Source organism: Hippoglossus hippoglossus, chromosome 5, assembly GCF_009819705.1.
Source record: "Hippoglossus hippoglossus isolate fHipHip1 chromosome 5, fHipHip1.pri, whole genome shotgun sequence".
In the NCBI taxonomy this organism is placed as follows: domain Eukaryota; kingdom Metazoa; phylum Chordata; class Actinopteri; order Pleuronectiformes; family Pleuronectidae; genus Hippoglossus; species Hippoglossus hippoglossus.
The window spans coordinates 6,161,361-6,187,257 of NC_047155.1; the positions used below are offsets into that span (position 1 = coordinate 6,161,361).

The 25,897-nt window shown below is 39.9% G+C and overlaps 1 protein-coding gene and 1 long non-coding RNA gene across 2 annotated transcripts; both read right to left on the minus strand.

The window, feature by feature from the left end:
- Window positions 1–2,162: 2,162 nt before the first annotated feature.
- Window positions 2,163–22,424, minus strand: im:7151449 (complement factor H). Its single transcript, XM_034584917.1, has 10 exons — window positions 22,229–22,424; window positions 20,677–20,862; window positions 20,468–20,567; window positions 19,592–19,662; window positions 18,969–19,151; window positions 16,763–16,780; window positions 16,655–16,705; window positions 16,420–16,500; window positions 2,277–2,285; window positions 2,163–2,173 (listed from the first exon to the last, which is right to left on the minus strand). The coding sequence occupies exons 1-10, from the start codon at window positions 22,302–22,304 to the stop codon at window positions 2,163–2,165; spliced, it is 786 nt and encodes a 261-aa protein (XP_034440808.1). The 5' UTR covers window positions 22,305–22,424.
- Window positions 13,409–14,198, minus strand: LOC117761417. The gene is made up of 2 exons (XR_004613829.1): window positions 14,070–14,198; window positions 13,409–13,862 (listed from the first exon to the last, which is right to left on the minus strand). It is a non-coding gene; the product is annotated as an uncharacterized LOC117761417 (long non-coding RNA).
- Window positions 22,425–25,897: the final 3,473 nt, after the last annotated feature.

Consider the following 25,897-nt stretch of genomic DNA (forward strand, 5'->3'; position numbering starts at 1 on the left):
ACGGGCGGGCTGCTGTGTCGTTTGCGTAATTCCAGCAGGAAACTTGACGCGTCACAAGAGAGCTGCACAACGGTGACGCAGCTTGTTTGGTTGCTCCATGTGCCCAACAACATTTGCTGCGTCACAGAGAACCCGGGAGGATCATTCATAGTAATCTGGCTCCTCTTAGTGCGCACTTGAGACGATGAAAACAAGCTGTGCTGCCCCGGACAGTAGGGGGCGCTGCTGAGCAACACAAATCCCTTTGGCATCACCTATCTGCTGCGGGACGTTGACATACAGGTATTTCTCATCTCTACCTGAAAACAGCTTCGGTCACTTTTTTAAAAAAAATTTTTATCTCCTGGGGCCTGTTTTGTATTCATAACATTGGCACAAATTGTGATTATATAACTCCAAAGTAAATGGAAAATTGTAGAATTTCCATAACTTCGCCGTATTTGTTTGTTCCTCAGAGTTGTGTTTTTGAAGTTTAGCAGATTTGCCTCCACCTGCGTCGGAGCTCGCAATGGACGCCAGCCAGAGCGCAGCAGGACACGGACACGCCTGATGTGATGACACAAGTTGCTGTTGACTCAGAGGCCGCGGGCCTCTTGCACCTTCCTAATGACCCCTGTGAAGAGAGAAAAAAGGGCGTGGTGCCTTCCTACCTCCGCTTACCTGCCAGAGGGACAGGAGATGAAGCGCTTTACTCGCCCTCGGAGAGCGTCTGAGGTGAAAATTAGACACACACACACACACACAGGGAGAAAACTCCCTTCATGACAAGTGGATTTGTTCGTTCAATGGGTGAATCAGCAGTCGACCTCATGAGCTGCTAAACTGCTGGCAAGGAAATAGTAAGCGAGAGAGGGAGAGAAGGGGAGGGGAAGGAAGGAGAGCTTTAGAACTTTAATTATGTGTACTGAATAGAAACTTGACTCCCAAGGGAATGTCATTAGTAGTTTTGAAACAAACAGGTAAAGGTCATGGGAGGAAGGAGAGTCCGATCACTGAAAGAGTATCAGGGATGGCCTTACAGCAGAAATCCCCCTGTTCTTACTTACGTTATTCTGAAAACACGAGTCAGATAATCTAATTTTTTTTTTTTCTTTTTTCGCAGACTGAGATTATCATGTCCTCCGCAGTCGTAATGTTTACCCTGTCTTCCCGAGGCTGACCATTAGAACAAGTGACCCACTTTCACCGACAAGGAAACGTGACCTCAATAGTTATTTTGCTATTCTTTTGCGGGGAGGGGCGCTGCCTCTCGAGTCAAACAAACAGCAGAGCACAGCAGCACAAGAGGCCCCAAATGAGCTGCTTTCAACTTACTTTCATTCAGAGTTCTCGGAGGAATGTCTCAATAATGAGGCAGCCAAATGCAATTCAGCCGAGGATGTTAGGCCAAAAGCCAGATGCAGCCGGAGATCACTTTTAAAAGACAGTGGAGAGGCGATGTGGATGTTTGGGGGCATCACCTGTAGACCTCTTGAACCGTCTGAGGGAAAATGTTTGAACGACCCACTGCCTTTTAAAACAGATCCCTCCTACGCACAGATTATAGGAAAGGAGGTGGCCCCGAGCTGAGAGATGACAGTGCTAAAATTAAACTCGGAGCACTGCTGGCCTCACTAGATGATGATGTATTATTAGACAAGTGTGAGGCAGCACTCATTCGCAGGTATCATTAGCAACCAGACACCTAATGGGCTGCAAAATAAGGGGAGGGGGTACTGTAAGCTGCTATGCTGAAACACTTCTTACTGCCATTATTAATCACCTCAATTTAACTTCTGTAAAGATTTCTGTAACAGGGACAATCCTAAGGAGGAGGATGAAATAGTGACGCAGCTTGTGTTTCTGTCCAACATTTGCTGATAATCATTCGGGGATGCCGGCCAGATTTCCTCCCTCTCTTCCTGAAGACCTGATTTGTTTTCACAAAGACACCCAGTAGCCTCGTAGCTATTTCAAACGTGTATCTGTACTTTTATCTGTGGCTATTCAGCTCATAAAGTCGCTCCTGTTATCAGCAGCTCCTCTGATATTTCCCAACAGCACGAGTCGGAGCCAGAACAGAGTGACAAAGTGTAATTCGCCTCTTCTATTTTCATCCACCGTGCAGCAGATAGAACAAACAAAGTGTCAGGCTCATCTGAAAGTGTTAAGGATCCGATTATTTACCAGTTTGCTGCACGGAAGAGAAAATGATGCAGCATGGAAGGAGTTATCTAAGCTAATAAATGATCCACAGAGTTTGTGTGTGTGTGAGCAAATTGAGCAGGAAATTAGGCGTATGCCACCTTTGGCTTTGATTCGTTCTGAAAAGTATCATGTGATTCCTGTGAACATGGCATAGTGACACATTAATAGCAACTGTGAAAAATCCAAGTTTAACTGTGGTTTTGTAGTCACAAAGCCACATTTATAAACATATCTGAGCTTGTTCTTTAGATGTATTAATATGATAATGATAATAAACTTGTATTTATATAGCACTCTTTTTAACAATGTTACAAAGTGCTCAACAACAACAAGAAAACTTATTAAATACAAACTAATCAAACAATCCAAAATCTAAATAAAACAAATAAAAACTATATAAATAATAAAACAAATCAAACATTCCAAAAACAACAATAAAAGAAATTTTAAAAGTATCAATTAAAGTAAATCAAATATTGAAAAAACTAAATCAAAACAAATAAAACTGATTAAATACAATCTTATCAAACATTCCAAAAACAACAATACAAATACAAACTTATCAAACATTACAAAAACAACAATAAAACAAATACAAACTATATAAATAAGATAAAATCAAACATTACAAAAACAATAAAATAAATAAAAAACTGATTAAATACAAGCTAAGTAAACAATACAAAATAAAACAAACAAAAGCTAATCAAACATTACAAAAACAACAACAAAACAAATAAAAACAAATCAAACATTACAAAACCTTATAAATAAAGGCTAATTAAACATTTCACACAGCTTCAGACGTGTATACAATAGAGAACTGTGAGTTTGTATAACCTGTAGTAGTTTTCCTTTATTGGTCAAATGTAGAGAGGAGGTTTAAAAACACAGTACCTCAACAAGTTTGCCCCTCTCCCTCCTGATAAATTAGGACCTCTAATCTGTAAGAGGATTAACCACCTACACTGTTTACACGTGCACACATGCACACAACCCCACCCCCTACTGTTACGCTCGCACAATGTCACAAACATACAGGAATTCAGTGTTTACGTCACCCCGCTCTGATGTTGTGACCCAACCCACTATGACTCTCTCCCTATGACCCACAGTTTGTCCTGGGGGATTTATTACTATAGTGGAGATATATCATGTTGCCATTTTCTGTATTTGTTTCTGATTGAAGAATTACGGTATTCCTATCGTTGATTTTTATCTAACAGCCTTTGTGCCAATTTGTTCCTGCAATCTGCTACTCGAGCTGGACAGCACATAGTTTGATATTCTAGCTGCAAATTGAAACGATCGTTTCGCAATTCGCTCTTGTTTTCAAAAAGGGGCCGATGCGCCTTTAACAAGCAGTAGATGGTCAGCTGACTTGGCTGGAAAATAAAACTGGCTCTGGTGCAGAAAGCAGTCGCTGCAACACACAATAGACATCGAACAGAGCTTGTAGTAAAAAAAAAGCAAAAAACAGAGCCAGGGAGAGGTAGACAGAGAGTTCACAAATAGCACTGTTGCATGGGAGGAGTCAGAAGAGCAGGAACAAGGAGAAGACAGATGAGAACAGTGCAGCGGCCCTCAGACTTCCCTGTGACTCTGTATTTGTGTAAACACTGGGAGTGCTCGTCCAATTCCGGGATATTTTGAGCATTGGTTTAGGTCAAAGTCCAACTCCACAAAACAATAACAGCCATCTTATATGTCCGTATTTTATTATCAGCGGTGATAATGGTATATTTAATAATACAGCAAGGGCTTGTGTTTTTTAAGCCAAGGCACTAAACTGCCAGTGAAGAGGATTAGGGAGTGACAGACAGGGAAATTGTCCCAGAAAGACACATGAGGGTTTTGGATTAGTTGCTACACGTCACCTTTTCCCACCGACGGGACAACATCATCTGAGACACTGACAAGACAGGATAATGCCAGCCTCCCAGTGCCAGTCCTACAAATAGAAGCCAGTGAGTTTTCCACATGAATTATCTCGGTATTGTGTTGTCATTCCGAAAGAGACGGTGACAGAGACAGTCTCGAAACGTGCTCCCATGATGCAGTGCATGCTCAGGGCCTACAGGGGTTCACTCTAATGAATCCTTACCTAGTTCAGGATCAGCGGGTCTGGATGCCGGAGGCTGACGCAGGGGTGGGACACAGGATCCTATTGTGCTTTACAAAGAAATCTACGGGGAGCTGCGGATATTTATTTTTCCACAGCATGATTCATAGACTCCTGGTTTTTGTTGGGGTTCATCACTGGTGCCAGTCTGCCGCTGTGCCCTTTCTTACGCTGAGATCCTGGTTATCTGATGCACCTGATGCTGCTGTGTCATTCTCTGACGTGCTTGCCATGACTCAGTGGTGCTTCTCATTGGTCTCGGCGCCGGCAGACAACTTTTTCTTTCCTCTTTTAGCATTTTCTTTGAGTTTTGGGTTGTTTTTGTGTCTCTCTGTTTGGAAATAGCTTGAACATGGGTGGACCCAGCTGAAATCTGATTTGCCCCTGAAGTGCCCCATCCTGTCGGCAGTCTTTAAAAAGAGTCACATATTAACAACACGTATGACGCTTTGTTAAGAATTTCTACTTTTCAAATTTGTACTCGAACAAGGACCTGATGTGGGGCTTTGCTCAAAGCTCAGCTAACAGCAAACAACAAATGACATAATGTGCACTTTAGTGAATCAGGAATTGTGGACAGATGTTGGACATGTAATTGGCCCCTCTGTGAAAAATCCTAGATCCACCGCTAAGCTTGAACTCCTTGTTATTATGCGGCAGCAGCATCAACTGTTTTCGGGGGAATATCTGAAACTTAGCATTGTTAAGATAAACCAAGATATCCCATGTTTCCAGCCATCCAGTGATTTCACAGTGCATGTGATAAAACAATGGGGTTTTCATTTTCATTTTAAATAACCAAAAGTTGAGATGATGGTTATCATTATATTTCAAGCACGACACTTCAAATTAAAGAGGCCTTTGGTTTAAACCTTTAGTTTACACAGGCCAAGGAGCTTTTCATATCGTGTGACGAAGAAATCCTCGTTGTTTTTGTCAAATTACCATGAAAGGAACAGATGCGTGCCCTAAAGTGTTGGAACTTGTTTTCCTTTGTCAGAACAAAAAGCAAACTGCTTGCGTAGCAGTATTTTGTTTTGGTGGGAGCCATTACTGCCTCTTTCCAATCTTCATTGAAACGTATTTTGGCCAGAAGACAGATCTGTGGGGACGGCGTCAATAAGCAGCTCGGCAGTTTGAGTTTGGAAAAGAGCATTTTCTCAGCAGGAAAAATAAAGTGGTATCAATTCAATTAGATTTCTTTACACAAATCAAACGCACCCACTGATAGAATGAGCCACTTTTGTTGATTGTGTTACAATGACTTACTCAGTAAAATGCATTCAAAACGATGATTCATCTCATTGGCTAATCTGATATTGGCAGAATCAAATCAATCAGAAATATGTTCAAGTGATTATACTAATGTTTTGTTTTTCCTCTCATTTCAGGTGGGGAAGTAGCCTCCAGATATTCATTCTCAAAAGGCATCCTCCCCAGGGAACTGGTTTCAGATGGTGTTTTAGAGAATTAAATTCCATCTAGCACCATTTGAAATCGGTGTTCTTGAGCGGGAACAGACTTCAGGATCTCCGACAGTGTGGATTACAGTTTGCACCGATATCTGTATAAACTCTTCCAGGTTTATGATACATTCAGTCAGTTGAGCAGGTGTTCTCGGCCGGTTCTCCGTGCGGCTCCACACTTTTCCACTGATCCCCAGAGAACAGTGTCAGAGTTCAGTCCTCTGACCACCAGACTCCCCCCTCTCACCAAGGCTGACCGTTTTCTCCTGGTGTTTAGAGTTTCCATCATGTCTAGCACCATTAGAAATCGGTTACAATGCGTAGGGAATATCAACACAGACCTTTACCTCAGCAGCTGCACAATGGAGGTCCTTTAAGTACCAGAAGATGGCGGCATTGAGCTGCCGCACTCGCTATCGTCCAAGGCTACTGAGTCGAGTTGGAAACCTTGAGGCCAGGAATGATGACCCTGGTTACATGTAAGTGAAAAATGTTGGGGGGGGGGGGAAGTGAAATTTATGTAAAATCAACAAGTTTTCATACTGTATCTTCAATAAAGTTGACAAGTTGTCCACTTGTACACTGGTTTCGGTTTGACTCTTGTTATTTGATTTCTTTTTTATAGAATTGACAATTAAATGAAAGTTCAGTTTTTTCATTCTTAGATCGTTACCATCATGTCCTCAATTCAGTTTATAAAGACAAGAGAAGGTAGGTTGTGTGAACAAACACTAATTTCAACCCGTCACTTGTTAGACGCAGAGTGGAGGTGATTCTTCTGATAGCAAATAAGGGCCAATATTAAACATTAAGCCGGCAACTGTTCACCGGTTACCCTACACATAGGTTGGCATACACATTAATACAGCGATCTTTTTCACTACAAAATTAAGCTAAAATGTATAAAAGATCATGAACTCACATTGTCATGGTTAACAGGGAAATAAATATAGTTCTAATACAAAAAGATTAATTTTAGCATCTATTAGTATAAAAAGCATTATGTGACCGTAAAATAAGGCAAAATTAGTTAATGATGAATTTTAGATTTTTAGTCTTTATGTCTCGAAAAGTGGCAACAGTGCCCGGTGGTATTTTGTTTTCATTTGGTCCATCCTGATCTTAAATATCGCAGGTGAATCCGCCAGGAATTTCTTCAAATTTCAGTTCGACTCAAAGAGGAACAGTGAGGGTTACTTCTTTAGATTTGGTGCAAATGTTCACTTGGAGTCAAAGAAGAACTGATTAGATTTTGGTGGTCAAGGTCATATGGCCTCACAAGTCATATTTTTTACCGCATGAACGTGATATTTCAACTCTGACCAATTCTCATCCAGTCAAAGGTCACAGTGACCTCATGTATGACTTTGAGGAAAGACGTAAGGAAAAGCAATACAACAAGAGCGATGTCAGAGAGAATATAAAGTGGGAAAATTCAAATAAGTAAAGAGCTCAATATAAATTTTTTTTTAAATGCAATACTATAATATGCAGATCAGAGGATGCAAGTGTGAAAGGTGACACCTGTAAATTGTATAAAAATATGTTTGTAAAAGTTACTGCACATTTTCCAGCAGTGAGTTAGCAAACAGTGCCTCTGCTGTTTGAGCTGTGAACTACAGAGATACCATCACTTTTAGCATCATTAACACTGTTGAACCTCCAGAAACAGAAACGTCTCCTTGAAGCTTTTCAAATCCTCCTTTGACATTTTCTCTTACAAGTGAGGAACAGTGTCCGAACAGGGTGAACTGCTGGGCAGAGCCATGGGCCACTTTCCAACGACTCCCCTGCTGACATCCTCACACGGCCTGATAAGTGTTGTTGAGCTCCGTCAAAATAAAAGCTTCAGATCCTGAATGGACACCCTACCTCCAGCATGACCTTATTTTTATCTCTGGCAGAAGAGAGAAGACGCCGGCCCTGGCGATTGGTCGAGGAGATATATTCATAGCACAGAGCGTGTTGCTATATCAACAGCAAAACAAGGACAGGTTCATTCAATGTCCTTTCACTTCGGAGTGAATATGAATCATAGGGAGTGTCTCGGTGAAAAACTGATGAAATCATCATGAGCATCATCAATTTTTGATTCCGCAAAGCCATGTTCCGACTTGCTGTGCCTGTCTCACTGGGATGTGGTGAGAGTGACTGGTGTGTTTGGTTGCACAGTCTGTTTTCCACCGCCCTCAGCAGATGACGGAGGCCGACGGACGATTTCCATTACAGATTGGTTACATCAGAAATAAAGATAGAAATACAGTAAGGAGGAGATAATAGTGTTGCTCTTTAAAGACAGACTTCTGTATCTGAGAAATAGTGTTTTCAGCTTCTTGAAAATAAAAAGTACAGGCTGACTCGGTCTGGTATGACAAGAAGTTTATATCGGCTAAAGTTAACAAACTTAAGATCGACTTTTGTGGGTACGATGGCAGTTTCAGATGAATAAGGAGCAAAGTCAACGCTGGCCTTCATCTGCAGATGGACTCACAACACATTCAAATACATGAGATGTGAGGACGAGCACAAGGGAAGGTGAATATAGTTGTTTTATATCTTCTGGTGAGGTCACATTATCACACTGATCCTAAACACTCACAGAGTTACGAGCTGTCTTCACCTTGAGATGTCTCTTGTTGTCTGTCCTTGGAAGCGCTGGGAAATGTTTGCGTTCTTACGTCTCACCCTAAGAAGTGTGGGATATAGGTTTGATCAGTAATTCAGCAGAAAACATAGGATCTATACATTTCTACTACATGAACTCTGGAAACTGTCTGGACAATTGGGTCCAGACATGATCCGGACTTTGCTTTTCACACATGATGAACGCAGCAGGAGATTGTCCGGGTCCGTCACGTTCACGACAACTGGAAAATGTCCGTAATGTTCAGGTGAGGGGTGTCACCTGGTTGAGCAGGCAGGAAGCAGGACACGACATAGAAACGATCAAGGTTGGGGTAAACCTCTCATTTCTGTGGCATGTGGTCCAACCACATTGGCATTAAAAAGTGTTTATATTTGTTCTGAACAGCCACACCTGCAAACAGGCAGGTGAAAAGACGGGCAAGACCGGTTCACTGTGTAAATATGACCACAATGGTGCATAAATAGTATTATGTTAATAAATGGGAAAACCTGAGAAGTCGGTGAAGAGACAGGATGACGATGCCTCATCTACAGGGCGGGAGGAGTCACCGAATGATTCAACGATCATGGAAACAACATCAGTCACATGCTACGGCCTTCGCATCAAATAGATCTCAACCCAGCTGACACAGGACAAGAGATTTTGGACAGACGTCCAAATGGGATATTATCTTTTTCAAGACTGGTGTAGAATCACTGCCAAGGTGCATTGAAGCTGTTCTGGCAGCACGAGAAGGTCCAACGCCGGAGGAAGACACCATGTTGGTTTTTACTCTCACTTAATCACCAGCCTGTAGATAGAGAGAGATACAGTTCATGGTCCTTCTTTACTTTCTCACCCTCCTCACACTGGGTTACAATTCTGAGTCAGGGGAAGTTTTAGACGCTGTTCAACAATCTATAAAAGCTCTTCTGCTCAAGTACATCTTTCTTCGTTGTTCTGGGATCACGACTCATGGCCAAAGCAGCCACTGCTTAGCACAACATCGGCATCGGCTAGCTTTTAAATTACACTTGTGGTAGAGTCCTTGAAAATCACAACCAGCTGCAAAGGGAAAATCTGAGTGCCAAGTTGTGTGACTTAAAGGGCCCTAATGTACAGATGGCTGCTTCAGGGTGGAGTGTGTAAGACTTTAGGGCATCTGCCAACTGAATAGAGAGAGTACACTGAAGCATGTACAACCACATGTAATATGTGCAGGAGAGAAGCCAAAGAGCCAGTGTTGGTTTGGTTCAGAGTTAGGTTCGGGGGTTAGGGAGTATTAAGTTATCGGGATGATTCTCTCCACCAATGACTGCATGGTTTGGTTGACACAGGGTTAATCCTAAAGCTACTGAAGAAACATGATGGTACAACAGGGTGAACGCTCTCATTCTAAGGTAAAGAAAACACAATGATCCTTAGTTCCAGGGGATTCTACACTATTATATCTTTTACTTTTATTTCATTTTCTTTCTTTTCAATATTGCATGTAAAGCACTTGAAAGGTGCTATGCAAATAAAGTTCATCAAATCATTATTTCTTCTTCTTCTTCTTCTTCTTCTTCTTCTTCTTCTTCTTCTTCTTCTCATATAAAACCACATTCAAATTCACCAGATACTGATTTTATGTTTGATCAAAATACATCAAGATCCATTAATAATTCTCTGAGAAAAAAAGGAAAACGTTGGAAAACAAACTGATGGTGAACCACCCTCTGGTCCGGATCCACACCAAAATGTAATGAGGGGTTTCCTCGGAACGAAATGTTATGGAAATTGGCAGATTAAATTATACTCTCCTTGTAATTATGACTATTATTTTCCATTACTGTCAACAAATCCCCTAAATCCTTCACACTGGACCTCTCTGTGAATCTTATCCATAATGCTGAAGGTGCTTACACAAAGAGCAGCTCCATTAAAAACAATGATGTAAACACCGAGATGCCTCTCACGAAGTGTTAGGTGGGTTATTCACGTTAAACATCTGTTTCTGGTCCAACGCTGAGGCCACAGTGGGAACCATTTAAGTCTTGTTTGTCTTCGGCTCTAAAGATCTTCACCCGCCCTCCTCATGAGAACAACTTTAAAGAGGAAATTCAAGACCAAGGACTTTTCTCCTTATTCTTTTTCCTCTTCAACAAAGTCTGTTGTGCCATAACCACCGGAACCACAGGAACCGCAGTATGTAGGTGGTTGAGACCATGAGTCACGCCCGTTGCTCCACTCGGGCATGTTTATTCCACAGAAACATGACGTGTGGTGTTTGTGTGTGGTGTAACTCTGTGTTTAACTCTTGTGTAAAACTACATCACTTCCCCAACTCCTGTAGTCATGCTCCATATTGTGACAGCAGCAGGGAAACACTGACGGCCTCACGTAGGCCTGATGATCTGACCTCTTCCTGTCTGTGTGCTGGCACGTTTCAAAGAGCAAACACAGGATCATGATCCAGACCAGTTGATGTGATGGGAGCCGACTCTCAGTCCAGCTGGGAAGCATTTTGTTCCCTTTAAAACTTCCTGAAAGAGATTGATGGATTTTTTATCAGTTAACTTTAAGTAGCCAACTCAATAGCTCTTGAACTGGACTCTACAGTATCTATAAATGTGTATTTATTATCAGTTTATGTTTTAAAACACACTTTATAGCTTATTAATACATTTCTATACAAGTTGATCTCTAAACTGTATTATGCTTTTAAAACTCTCTTAAAGACACAATACGTTTTTGGGGATCTGAATTCACCCTCAACTTTCTATTTCATCTATTTATTTACTTTTTAATCAAGCTGTTTAATCTGCTTTAATCCATTTTTTAAAAATGTTTTACTTTATTGTGTTTTCTCTCTTCTCTCATCTGTAACATTATTTTATTCTTGTGTTTGTGCTCTAATGTTGTCGAATGCTGTGTGATCTTCGGGTAGGTTGTGTTTTCACTGACTGTCTGTTTGTGTGTCAGTTCGTTAGCTTGCAGGATTAAAAATAAACTATAGCGGAGAGTCTACCATGAAATTTATATTTTATACTTTCTAAATATAGATAATAAAGTGAGATAGGGTGTTTTTTTTCTCAGGAAATTTTTTAATGATTCATTTTCAGAGGACTGATGTATGTTTATGTGTAATTTGGTGCAGCTTGATTGAATTGATGGGGGCTGTTGGGCGGAGGTTTGTATGAATAACCTAGAAGACGCTGTGTTATACTAATACATCACATATAAATGTTTTATGTAAATAGCTGCAGCTGTTTTTAAAAGTAGGTGTGGAATTTGCTTCTACCCTGAATTGCTATTACAATAACATAGAGTTTTTATTTATATTTCACGTCACTGGGAGTAATGTTTCAAAAAGCCTTACGTGTTAGATAAGACTCTCAAGAGTTCAACATTAATGAAAAATGATGTTGTGGAAATATAAAATGAATCAACACAAAGTCAACCCCAAAGAGAATAGACATGAGAAACTTGTGAGACGATTTGAAACTTAAAAATCTTTACTGTATTTAGTGAGTGTTTGAAAATCTGATATTTAGAAGATGAAGTGTTTCAAGGTCCAGTGGCAGTGATGATCCAGTGAGTCAGGACTGGTGTGGTTCTACTGGTGTGGAAACAGGAACACTCCCTCCAAGGGGATGAGTCCAGATGAGTCCTGCTGATTTGACCTTTTCTCTAAAGCCACCATGAAGTTTAGCTATGTTGTTATCTCTGCTTCAAACCTGGGGAAAGGATCGGACATGGGCCGATTAAGAACTCATTACAATTTGCAGAGGATCCGGACAAAGGGGCGGACCCAGGAATGTTTTTACATCTTCACTGATTTCCCAGGGAATAATTTGTGGACCTTGATGGGAAAAAAAAACAGGCACATTCAGGAGACTGATATCTACAATCAAAATTGACACATAGGAGATTAAAATAGCCGAGGTTTGTGCTCCATTGTGCCTCTTTATTGTGTTTTGAATGAAATACCTCAACGACCTCTGGATGGATTTCTATAACATTTGTGAGAGACATAATAATCCAGCTGTTCTTATTTTGGGCCGGTTAACAAATGTTCTGGAGGTAAAATGCTGCACTAAGAGGAGTTGGCACTTAGCTCAAAGCACCACAAGTACAACAGAGCCGTCGCTGATCTCATCAAAATAACACTATAAAACTTTTTTTTTCTGTGGGAGCTGGAGGATGAATTAATGGGCGAGTACTTCCTGTCGATACCACCACTGTGGGGGGGTTGTCCCTGTGAAATAGACAGAGCTCTGCCCTCTGGTAATAAACTGTCTGTCCACATAACCATGATGAATGACTGGAGTTATGAATGAATATCCTGTTTGTGAACATGTCTTATTCTTCAAGTTTTACAAATTTCCGTCCAGATAAAGTTATTTCATAGCTGTTGACGGAAGCTGTAAAATCTGCCCACGGTGTTTTTAATGAAAGCTGAGGGCGACTGCAGAAAGCTTCTCCTTTTGATGTTACAAGGCCACAGTGGGAGCGTCTGGCTCAGCAGCGGCTCGGGCACAAAGAAACAGTGTAAGCACGATTTATTACAGCTTTCCTCTGTACACTGCTCTCCCCTGCAAGGACAAAGACTTGCTCCCTCACTGCTGCCATGGCTGCCGATGCTTCAAAGCTTCTTTTTTTCCCCAATAGAGTCTCTCACCCACTTCGTATAATACGTTGCAGAACAGTTTTGTAAAATATTTCTGATCTGCTCAACGTTTGCATGAAAAGAAACAGCCTTCAAATATCAGATGAATGGTTTTACGAACTTTTACTTGATTCTACTTCACCGGCTCGATTAGTTTAATTCCACATTCACGGTCAGAAACGTTGGGATCACTCTCCTCCTCAGTTAATATTGTACTGAGGTCAGTGTAGCTCCACGGCTCAGTGGTATCTGTTTCACTTTCTCATGAAACAAGGTTTCCCATTATTTTAGCACGGCTCGGTAAAAGAACCACAGAACAATGGACAATGATGGAAAGAAAGTCAGGAGGCGAAGAATGCCGCAGATTGTATCTTTATTGGTCGCCCCTGCGGTCGACAAATTGAATAAACCACATTGTGCACCTCTTGAATCACCTTTTTCAAGGCTCTGCTCTGACAAAGCAGCACATTAATAAGAGAAACCCACGGACTCAAACGTCCACAAAAAAGTCCAAACCAAAATATATATTTTTAAATACAAAGGAAAAGTTTACTCCAGTTTTTTTTTACAAAAATAAGGTACAAAATAGTAGTGGCAAAAATATTTAAAATTTTTTTGTTAAATTAATGTGGAAATAGAAAATATACATCATTTAAAAAAGCAGAGGGCAGAGCTGATCTTCTGTCCTCTGAAGTGCAATACTATGAACAGTTTTTCCCTTCGACTCAGAGAGAGGCGCAGTCCGCTGGCACGTCCGTCCCCCAGGTCACAGATGTTCTTTAACAGATAGGAACGGTTCCATTGAAGGAGCTGGTGTTGACAAGACATGAAGAGAAAACATTTGTGGTTTGAGCTTCATTCACATAGTGGAGCAGAAAAAAATAAAGGAAAATGGATCATAATTCATGCTTTTTATCGCTTCACTTTTAATTATAATTATTAACATTCCCATTTTAACACTTTTAAAACAGAAAATCAACACGTAAACAATGTTTAAAAGGTATTTTTGACAGGTACCTGAGTGAGAAGGGCAATCTAAAGATTTTGGAACTGTAATAACTCCGGCTTCAGGTCTTCTCTGGTGTCATATGAGCTATGGTGTCACCAAATAAGGAATTTGAGTCAGAATTGTTGATTGAAATAATTTTTATCTTAAAATGTCAATAGTTAAAATGTATTTTATTTTTAATTGCATTCTTGATTAGTGTCCCACTGTGTTAGTGTTAGTCACTGCAACTTCGAGAGCATACTTATTCTTCAAATTTAGTTTAACCTTGGTTTAATAAGGTGAGAAGCTTGCATATGAGTGTATAAGTAAAGAAAGACACGATTAATGTTTAAGGGAAAGTTGATCTGGTTTAGAAATATGGAATATCGAGCTGTTATTTTACTGTTAAAAGTCTGTTGGTCTCTGCACAGTTTCTGTCAAAAGCAGGTCACATGGAAGTCAAACAAAAGGTTTTCACATAAATGCCAATTTCTACATTGTCAATATGACGAGTGTTGGAATGTAACAATGTACATGTATGTCATTACTGTGCTTAGGTACATTTTTCATGTATCTGTAGTCACGCAGTTTCATTTTCTCGTATGTCTCACTTTTACTCCACAACATATGTTATATATTTTAGTTTATGCATTTGTTTGAGTACCTCCTCCACCACTGGTTCTGACTATTAATATTGACTATAAATACTTTAATCTATATTTCTTTAACTTGATTATCAAAGACATTCCTTCCCAATGATTCCAACCTGGAGGAAATAACTGTGCTGACACGAGTTTCTACATCACAGCTGGTTATTATGTATTAAAGGATTTCCTGTTGACTTCCCTCGTTCCCTCAGAACAAGTCCGGAAACACAGACATCTAGATTTCCTTTCAGGGGTCAAAAGCTAAAAAGCTGTGGGAAACTGGAAACAGCTGAACCTGCTGCAGAGTTACCTTGTGTTAATTCACTGCAAGTTTGCTCAGAGAAATACGTGCTCATATTGAACTGTATGCAAAATATCAAAAGACGAAAGGAGCAGAAAAAAACAAACAGAAGGATAAATAGAAAATAGTGTGACCCATGCATGAAGGAGGTAAGAATAAATGATTAAATCTCACCCTTTTCTGCTCTGACGACACTTGTATACATATAACAGTATAGCTGCAAAGAAAATATTCAATGTATATTGTATTTCAAGTGCAATATTTAGTTAAAATTTGAATTCCAACAATAAAAATAATACATTACCTAGTAAAAAGCATAGGAAAGAGACGCAGGTTATCACCCCAATGATAGTATTCACACCCCCGTCGTCTTTGTCTGCAAATATAAAATCATATTATTACTATGAACAATATTTAAAGTGCCATAAACAACAGTTTCAAGTTACATCAAACACATCAATAACACACAAGAAGGACTAAATTTATAAGTAATATACAACATATTTGAATTATTTTTGTATTTATAATCTGTGTTGCAACCCATTTATCTCAGTTTGTCTGTGTTGGATCAATGAGGAAAAATATATAAAAATATTAAATGGGTGAAGGACTGAGGAAGGTCTTATAATCTCAGATAAATCAAATATCAATAAAAATCACAAGACATAAATTAGAGTGTTATGGGAATAGTTTGACATGTTTGGGAATTACGCTTGTTCGCTTCCTGGTGGAAGATAAATGACGCAAAGCTACGGCCAGCAGACAGGTAGCTTAGCTTAGCATAAAGACTGGAAACAGAGGGAAACAGCTAGCCTGACAAAAAGGTCTCTGCCAGGAACTCACCAATTTCCGTATGTCTCATCTCTAAATTTAGCAAAAATCCAAGTATAAAAACACATTGAGCCATTTCATGTCTCCGCTGGTCATCTGGCAACTGCGAGGGGGCAGGAAATAGTCTGACATTTAACCTGCTGTTCCACTGCAGCTACTTTTACTATTACACTTCTGTCAGAACACAAATAGGCACAATTCCCGAATTAGCAAATCATTATTTTTAGAGTCATGACATTAATTAGTTCAATTAATTATGGACATGTCTTAAAAGGTGGAGTGAATAAGTGTCTGTCTGATGTTGAGTCAGCAGTTTTCACTGATATTAATTTTCAGTCTGCTCGTAAATGTGACTCACTAAGTTTGTATGTTACATTAAACATATCATACTGTTTAATATAATATAATATAATATAATATAATATAATATCTTGCATTCCAGCCAGGTTGTAATGCAAGAGAAATAACAAATTGACCTAAAAAAGTAGATTCAAACTCTGTCTCTACCTCTAAATGACGACATTGTTGATGAAACTCTGGTTGTAGAAGCTTCCTCCTCCTCTGTCACAGTGTGGCTTGTTTGGAGATATGTTCCTGTACCTTGTCCTGCAGGTGAGACTGTTGCTGTTGCACTGGTTGTTATAGTTTTATCTCTGTGAGCTGTGGATATTGTCGATGAATCTGTAGAAGTGAACCCTGACGTGAGATGGAGAAAAGTCTGCTTAGTGAACTTTATTTGTCATAGTAAAGGGGGATTAAAGTGAGCGTTTAGAGTGTTTAACATAGAAATGATTATCAGTTTGAATGATCCTCAGTTAGTAAAACATTTCTCTACCTTGTGCTGTAGGCGCAGGTCTTGGTGCTATTCTATCTTCTGTTGTCGCACCTATGAACGAGAAGTTTGCTGAACCTATCAGCAGTCTTCTATCTTCTGTTGTCGCACCTGTGAACGAGAAGTCTGCTGAATTTATCAGAGTTTACAATAAGTGTCATATATCATCATTTATGAAGCTGCTGGTGGAGCATGCATGGGCAACGCATTTCATTTTACATGCAGAATGGGCCGTGGCTACACACTGTACTTCATGTTACCGGTGTGTACTGCAGTGTTAGGTGAAGGACAGTTTTGACTAATGACCAACTCTTGTCTAATATAGACTGTAAATAAAGAAGGACGACATGTCTCCACTTCCTCCCACTATCCAGAAATGAAGCCAAAATATCCCTGATACTAACGCTGGCAATTGCACATTGGAATCAGAGTCTGATCAGTAGTGATCGGGGGGGGGGGGGGGATACACACGCTCGACCAATCATGAGTCAGTTTCCAATGTCAAATTACGAATTAAAACCAAACGCACCGGAAAATTTGCAATTGAAGATACATCCATGTGATAAGAACCACCTAAAATATTTTTCACATGTACTTTGACCATTTAGTTTCGGTCCATGTCCTATCCGCTAACATGGAGGAGGCAGGGTTCATGAACTACACTCCAGCCAACCAAAGCTTTGGCTTCACTTTTGGGGAACTGTCACGTCGTCCATCTTTATAAACAGCCCAAGCCTTTGGGGAGAGCAGATGCATGACAGGTGAAAAGATAGCTTGTGTAAATATGTGGTATTGCTTCATAGAAGAGTTCACAGAGGGGATAAGTGGTGGTGTTCAAAGACGAGTGTGCACTTTTAATTACAAGCAATATATTACAGATAAAAACAAGCTGCTTGAAACTTTTAGACACTCCAAAGCTGCACTGTAAAGTTGGTAGATAAGGCTGATGTTGCAAGTCTTAGTTCGCTTCTATAGAGATTGGAAAGTTGTTAAAAAGACCATATCTGTGGTTTGACATGTTTCAGCCTATTTAGTGCAAATCAAGCAGTAAGTACATGAAAGTTTCTCTGCAGCACGAAACCTGCAGATCCCTGAAACATCCTTGGAATTATTATCATATTATTCATCAGTGAACATTTCACAGTCTTTATATCTTGTGGGGGTTTTTTCTGTGTGTAAATTAACATACACTATCATTGTGTGGTATATTGGGGCATTTACAAGAGTTGATTGACATGTAACTTGTTTCTTTCACACATACTTTCTCCTGATACCCATGTTAGGTAGTACAAAGTCGTCCTTGTTCAGCTGCACCAAAAAGATTGATGTACAGTAAAAATATCTCAGTATTATACCATAAGGGAGGAAACAGACGAGAAGTCTATATGCAGTAAGTCATGTTATGGTCGTCATTATCTTGGTGAGAGCTCGTCTTATCTCCAAGCAGAGACAGGATGTCAACTCCTAACCCTAAACATAAAGCATCTTTATCTAAAACTATTCTCCAAGGCCTCTCCACCATGTGTCAACACTGAATCAACGCTATGCACATTTAAAATAGCAGCTTCTAAAGGAGTTTGATGGCTCACTGACTTGGAATAGAGATAATCTTTCCTCTTTCATTCCCACTCCTCACCCTAAACGTCCGGTCCTACTCTGTGCAACTTTGGTGAGTGGGTACGATCTCCTGTGAGAAGTAAATAACTGACTGGAAGTCGCAGCTTCAATTGTCAGAATCATGGTTGAGCAAGTTCAAGAGTAAAGCCGAACTGTAGATCATTCAATAAGACTTAGAAGTTCTTAAAACCAGAGTAAATCTCCAATATTCAGCCAATTCTAAACAAAGTTTGTTGGATTTGTTATTGACGCAGCTTTTCTGGTTCAGGAAGCCAGGAATCATGGGTAATATCCACCGTTCGGTTGTGTTTCAGTTCAGTGAGGGGGACGACCCATCTTTGTTTTGTCTCAACATGAACACCACTACATGCATGGCTCCTCTCGTTCAACCTGAGATATCTGTAATCTTCCAGTTTGGTGCCGGTTGCGTGTTAGGTATCGTGTTATAATAGACACAAATTCCCTCATGGTGATAAAAAATGATGGTGACACCTGTTCAATGAGCTAGTTCCTGTCTCATGTCAAGTGATTGTCATGCAGTGAAATTAATAGAAATCAGTCATGTGAAAATGGTCGGCAGTGTTTATTAGTTAAGTGTTAAAACATGCAAAACCACATCATTAAAGGCCTTCACTCTACAGTACACAGGACAAACTGTAATCTTTGGATTAATAAACACATGAAAGCAGTTAAGACTTACCTTTGCATTCAGGAGGCCCAGGATGGTATTCACCATAATCACTGCACATGATGCTCTTGCTACCAACGAGGGTGAATCCTTCATTACAGGCAAACTCTATGATTTCTCCATATTTGGGTTCGTCTTGAGAATCCCACAGGCTTCTGCCATTGGCCACTTCAGCAGGTTGCTCACACATTACCACTGAGAAATAAACACATTCATATCACAATAGAGAAAGAAACTTATAATTAACATGGGTTGTCATATAAACTGTGCTCAAAAGCACAAAGTGTTCTACCAGGGAGTTCTTGCCCAGGGCTTGGGCAGGTGTCCTGGCCCAGGTCTGGACCAGCTCCTGACTGGGTGACAATTTAACCAGTCTGGAACTGGGCCAGATAAAAGGAATCGGATCTGCACCAGTATTGGCCCGTTGTGCCAAAGGACACCGGCCCAAGCCCGTTTAAAAGATCCTACACCAGGGCCACTTCTGTCTGGCCCAGATCCGTAGCTAACTGTTTACCATTTGGCTCCAATACGGATTTTTATAAATATTCAATATTTGTACTGAATACTTTTCAAGAATTTCCAGCTTGTCCAAATATCGCATGTCTTATTTATTGTTTAAAAAACAAGACACTTACTTTCACACTTGGCCCTTCCCGTCCAGCCTCCAGCGTAGCACGTTTTGTAGCTCGATCCACTGATCTGGAATCTGAGGACAGACCAAGGAAAAAGAAGCGGACCTGTTTATTTGATGAGGAGTTGATACTGTAGAGCCATGATTTTCTTATACAACTGAAAGGTAATTCCAAGTCTGACACTAAATTCCTTCAGTGTTCAGTCAAGTACCGTATATATCAACAACCCTCTGAGAGCCAAGTTTCTAATCAGAGAAACTATGAAGTAAGACTTTCTGGCAAAGACTCTATTTGTCTTTCAGGGCTTTTTTTCATTTCTTTAGAGAATCCAGCTCGACTTCATGTGTCTGTTTGCCAGCAGCGGTAGGAGATAGACAACTCCTGGAACATGACAATCTACTGACGCTGCTTTCAGGCACGCTCTGAACTCCGGACATTTTCCGGAGGGGTAGTATGTGAGAGCGCAAACGTCGGGAGTCAGTTTTTCCAGACGCTTTTCTGCCAACACCCTCGTGAAATGTCCGCAACACGTATACGTGTGAGAATACAGCAGGAAAAGTCACAGAGAGCGTGAAGTTGAGGCGTGTTGATGACGGACAAGGAACTGGGTGAAAAAGAGGAGCTGGTGATGGTTCTGGTTTCTTTGGACCACTAACAGTGTTGTTTTTTTACACTCACGCCAAGTCTGGATTTATCTTGTCTGACCCAGATAATCTCCTGCTGTGTCCTTCATATATGAAAAAGTTCATGTCTTAAAACAGCTGACTCCTCTGTGTTGTCACTGGAGAAGCTGTCTGTTTGACACCTTTACATTTAATATATGATGATTTAATATCACATGCAAGCAAGACACTAAATACCTCTCACAGTTCTACTCACCCTTTATCACAAGTGACTACTATTTTTGCTCCAAACAGAGTTCCATCACTGAGGTTGAAAGTCATGTGAGGCTGAGGTATGGGGGGACCGCAGTCCTTCTCTGTAAGATAATAACACAAATATTACTAATGTCATTAGCCACACGACAACAGAACAGAGCTGCTTTGTTTGTAAATGAAGTTATAAATAAGGTTAAAGACGGGACTCACTTTTACACCCGAGATCTGGTTCAGTCCATTTCCCACCAGTGCAGCTCATGACCCCGGAGCCACTTTCATTAACGTATCCGTGAGCACACTCCACAGTGGCATTCGAGCCTTCTGGGAACTCATTCATGAGAAGTGCCTCATTTGTCAAAACTATATGTGAACCTAGCTGAGGTTTGGGACAGAGGGCTGGAGGGAAATTCGAGAAAAGAGAGATTGACAATATTTAAAAATCAGGCATGACGATCCACCTTCGGTTAATCAAACAGAAAACATGATGATCATGAAATAAGTTCATAAATAAATGATCCTTTTGAGGTGATGCACAATCCATGTGAGAACAATGACCTGAAAATCTGATTTCCCTGTGTTTGATTTTGTGAATAACTACTTTGAAAATGAAAAGAAGTTTCTAGTTTTCAAGTTTCAAGTTTAATTAGGTCATTTCAGCCGCATCTGTAAAACACAAAGTGGAACAAACTTGTGTTTCTCAGGGCCCTGTGTGCACATGCAAACATTTAAAAGCAGCTGTTTTAAAGACAAGGGCCATAATTATAAAGCACACCTAGGTGCCTGAGTTAAAATGATTTAAAATAATACAAACAAAACCATATGCATAATAAAAAATGTAATTTAAAACCAAACCCTGTCTTTAGCAGAATGAACATTTATAATAATCCCCCCTTTATAAACTGTTCCTCAGCTTTCAATTAATAGTGTAGTTATGATAAATCATTGTTATGGTTATAAGCTCGTAAGAATAACCCTTTGATTTCCAGTTATAAATGTGTGAATCTTTCAAACGAGGACGTTATGTCTGGAGTTATAAATGTTAGAGTCATTTCATAAATGTTTTAAATTGTGTTCTAATGCAGTTTGATTGCTAGGAGGTTTCAAACATGGCTCCCTAATTGTCGAATTATTGAAGTGACTGATCATGAAGACATTACAATTTATAAACCTTTTTGAAGGCTGGCGTGGAAAACAGTAAGGAAAGATTACAGAGCTTCCCTTATGTGAAATCTAAAATATTACATTTAATACATTTAATACACATTACTATAATTACTTAGAAATGTAAGCTGCAACATCCTTCTTTTTTAAACATTAGATCATTTTAAAGACACATTCCTAAAAATATAAGGAGAACTGTATTTTGTGGCTTAAATATTATCTCATCTCACTATCTTTCAGCTCACGTCAGAAAAATATTCCCCCCAAAAAGCTACTTAAATCAATTTAAATGTAAAATAATTCATTATCAAATTTAAGAATAATGGCCCTGACTCATAGAGTAATTATGACTTACAGTAGCCGATAATATCTACTGCAACCTGTCTGTGCTATTACAAAGATGGGGTACCCATGAAGTAGTGAAATATTTGCAGATCATTAAAATACTACACATGTGTACATTTTGAAGTGAAGTTACTATTAATTGAAGTACAAGTTTGTATTCTCTGCGTATAGTCGACACAAGCAGCAGGATGAGTTTTAAACATGTGACCTGGTTGCTTGATAAAGATTATCTCACTGCTCCAGATGTTTCACTGACCTGCTGCCTTCAACACAAACAGCTGCATCACCAGCAGACACCTCCGCCGTCCGCAGGTGTCCAGCAAGAAGTCCATGTGCGGCTGCGGAGGGAGACAGAAAATAAAACAGTGATTCAAGTCCCTTCGGCTCTAGTTCTTCTTAATCGGAGGTGTGAGAGACGCGAGTCGCTCCGCAGCTCGACAGTGACTTTCTCTAATGGGCAAGCAGCGGGTCAGGTTCACTTTAATAGTCAGAGAGACAGGAAGTCAGAAAGTCTCTTCACAATAACAGCACACACACACACACACACACACACACACACACACACACACACACACACACACACACACACACACACACACACACACACACACACACACACACACACACACACACACACACACACACGCCACACCCTTAAAGTGATGGTCCACTGTGATCTTCCTCCTAGTTACTGCTGTATAGGATATCTATCTATTTATCTAACGCTGTTTACCCCCCCCCCACCTGCATCAGCATAGTGGTGAGGAGATAATGAGTGAATTTTCAGTTTTGGGTGAACTATCCCTTTAAGACAGGTGGACTAATACTTTACAGGCAGCATATTTTTTCCACTATTTCACATTTCTCTATATAAAACATATATTATACAAGTAATTGGTCGGGTAGTAACACATCAACTTATCTGTGAGTTGGATTATCAGGCCTAAATTTTTTATTATATATTTATTTATTTTTACTTTCGCTTTATACAGGGGCCCTGCAATACACAGGCGACCCCCCCAGCAACCCTTAAAAACAATAAGCATATTTTATAATTGGCTGCCACAGATGCTATACATAAATATCCATCCATCCATCCATCATAATCAAGTTTTATTTTGAAAAGGCTACAGAGGATGTTCTCTTTTTAAACATCAGCCACCTTGACACCACAGTGTTAGAGAACAGAACCAAACTTTACAGTGAATAAAACTCACAGTTTTTGTCTTTACACATCGACATCAAGAGTAAAAGATAAAGATAAAACATGTCAGTGTTGTTTAAACTTGTATTTAACAGACACAGTGTCAGTTAGTTCACCGGTTTCTGCAGCTCAGTAGATTTCACCTCCTGCAACAGGAGATATTTTCACTACAGTAAAGTGGAAAACTGTGATGGGTGTGTCCTGGAAAAAAGGGGTTTAAGCTCTGTGAGTCCTCTAAAGGGGAATCCCTCATTATAACATTGCTTTCTATTATCTTCTCTTCTCTACTTATAAAGACACTTTTATACACCAGAAGATAGTAACTCACAGAATAAATACATCATGTGTCTCTGGTTAACAACAACAACAATAATAATAATAATAATAAGAAGAAGAAGAAGAAGAAGAAGAAGAAGAAAATAAGAATACTTCTTATCAATATAATTATATGAAGAAGAAGAAGAACAGGAAGAAGAAAAAATAAAACACAAAGAAGATGATTATGGTGGTGATGAAGAAGAAGAAGAATAGGAATAAGAAGAATAAGAAAATGAAGAATAATAATACAAAGAAAAAATTATAATAATTAAAAGAAGGTGAAGATGACTACGGTGACAGTGAAGAAGAAGAACGAGAATAGGAATAAGAAGAATGACAAGAATTGCAAAAAGTAAAAAAAAAAGAAGAAGAAGAAAAAACAGAGGTAAAAGAAGAAGAAGACAACTACGATGACAGTGAAGAACAAAAAAATAATAATAAGAATACGAAGAACAAAAAAAAGGAAAAACAATCACACAAAACAACAAGAACCATGTGAGTGATAGTGAGTGTTCTCCTCTGTTCCACCGCACTTGACATTCTGTGGTTTGGGTTATTGTCATGGATACATGGTTTGTTTCCCCTCTCAAAAAGGGGCTGAGCCTCATTACCCAACTCACACAGAACATTCCAAGGAGTTTGCCCCACCGCCCTATTTCATTACAGCAGACGTCTGCGTCCTCCACCCAGAGTCTCCAGAGAAACCCCAGCAGTGACGAAATACTTACGTCACTAAAGAATTTAGTGACGTAAGTCTGAGGTAAAACTGAGGTAAAGCCAATAAAGTGAGGCCTGTAAAAACATTGTGGTGCACCTCGTGTCCTTTTAAGGCTTTTAAAAAAGTAGTAGGTAACTAATGCTATTTTGCCCAAACTATTCATCACAGTCCGAGAGTCGTGGCTTAAGGCCTGTGCATCTTATCTCTCCAGCACCTTGTCCAAGAGAACTGTGGAAACAACTCCCTCCTCAGCAGGCTGAGGAAGAATGCATCTGCTTCTCTTCATGTCTGATAATGAGGGGAATGAGGTTCCACCCTAAATATCAGTACGTGTCCGTTTCTGCTTTGTTCACATGCCTTTTCTTTGGGGTCACGCATACCGAGGATGTTTTAACACGAGAGTCATGTCTTTGAATCTAACCCGATGGAATATGTCCATGAGATGAGGAGAAGGTATTACTCCCTCACATTTCTAAAAGTTGAAAAGGTCAAAAGTCTTGATATGACTCATGAGTTCTTACTTCCTGTTGTCACAATCTCTAGTTTTCACAAGAATCAGCCGTGCGTCCTCTGTTGACTTTGTACTGACACTACCCCTCAAACAGGAAACTATACTCAACACGACCAAAGTCATTTATTTGACTGGATGATAATTATAATTTATCCAAGTCTCATGAATTGATGGATCCGCCCCCCCCACCCCTCCTTCAAAACACTTCATTGTAGGTCAGTGACATCTTGTGGTGGAAAACATGAAGTGCATCCATATGCAAAATGACTGATGAGGGTAGTAATATGTATGATTATGAAAATAATATTAATGCTACCACATCCTGAATGATACAAACAGTTTATATTTATTTTTTATATTAATATATTCTATTTAAATGTCACTACACACTCACACGCCCCCCCCCTTTCTTTCTTTTTTACTTTTCTTATGTCTTTTTTCTTTTCATAACATTAACATTTCAAACTGGAATAAGTTTTGTAATTTGTTTTATTCTGTTTTGTCAAACATGTTTACAAAGCACTGAGATTAAACTAAAAAAATATTTATATTAATATGCTCATAGGATTTCCCTGACTGGCATCAAAACCTGACCTGCTGTTCCAAAGGCAGCGACCACAGCACCATCTAGCTGACGATATGTAACATTAGCCGACAGTATCATCAGGAAGAGGCAGCACAAGAACATCTAGAAGGTGAGAGAACAACTGGAACTGATGTGGAACTTGAAATCCAAAGGTGTCCCTGGTAGTGGGAGGTGTGGGTGTGAGGGAGAAGGTCAAAGTTAAATATCTCTTACCTCCACTCTGTGACAGTGAACCTACAAACGGTTCCACACGTCATTTAACACTCGCACCTGAAATAGAACATACAACACATCATACTGAAACATTACAGCCATTTTAAAGCAGTTAAGTCAGTTATCACACCACTAGCAATTACCAGCGGCTCTGTGTGCGAGCGCCCGATCGAGCTCTGGATGACTGAGCGTGTCTCACTTCATCTCAGGGTCAGTCACCAACGGGATGGAGGCTCCTGCCGTCAGTCACACTTAAATTGTACCTCTCTTTCAATGAAGTGTCCAGAACAACCATTAAGATGTCCTTAACTGGGCGGCTGCAGCTGCTCAGTGATCCAATGGAGACGTCAGCCGCGACGTCTCAGGTGTGAACCG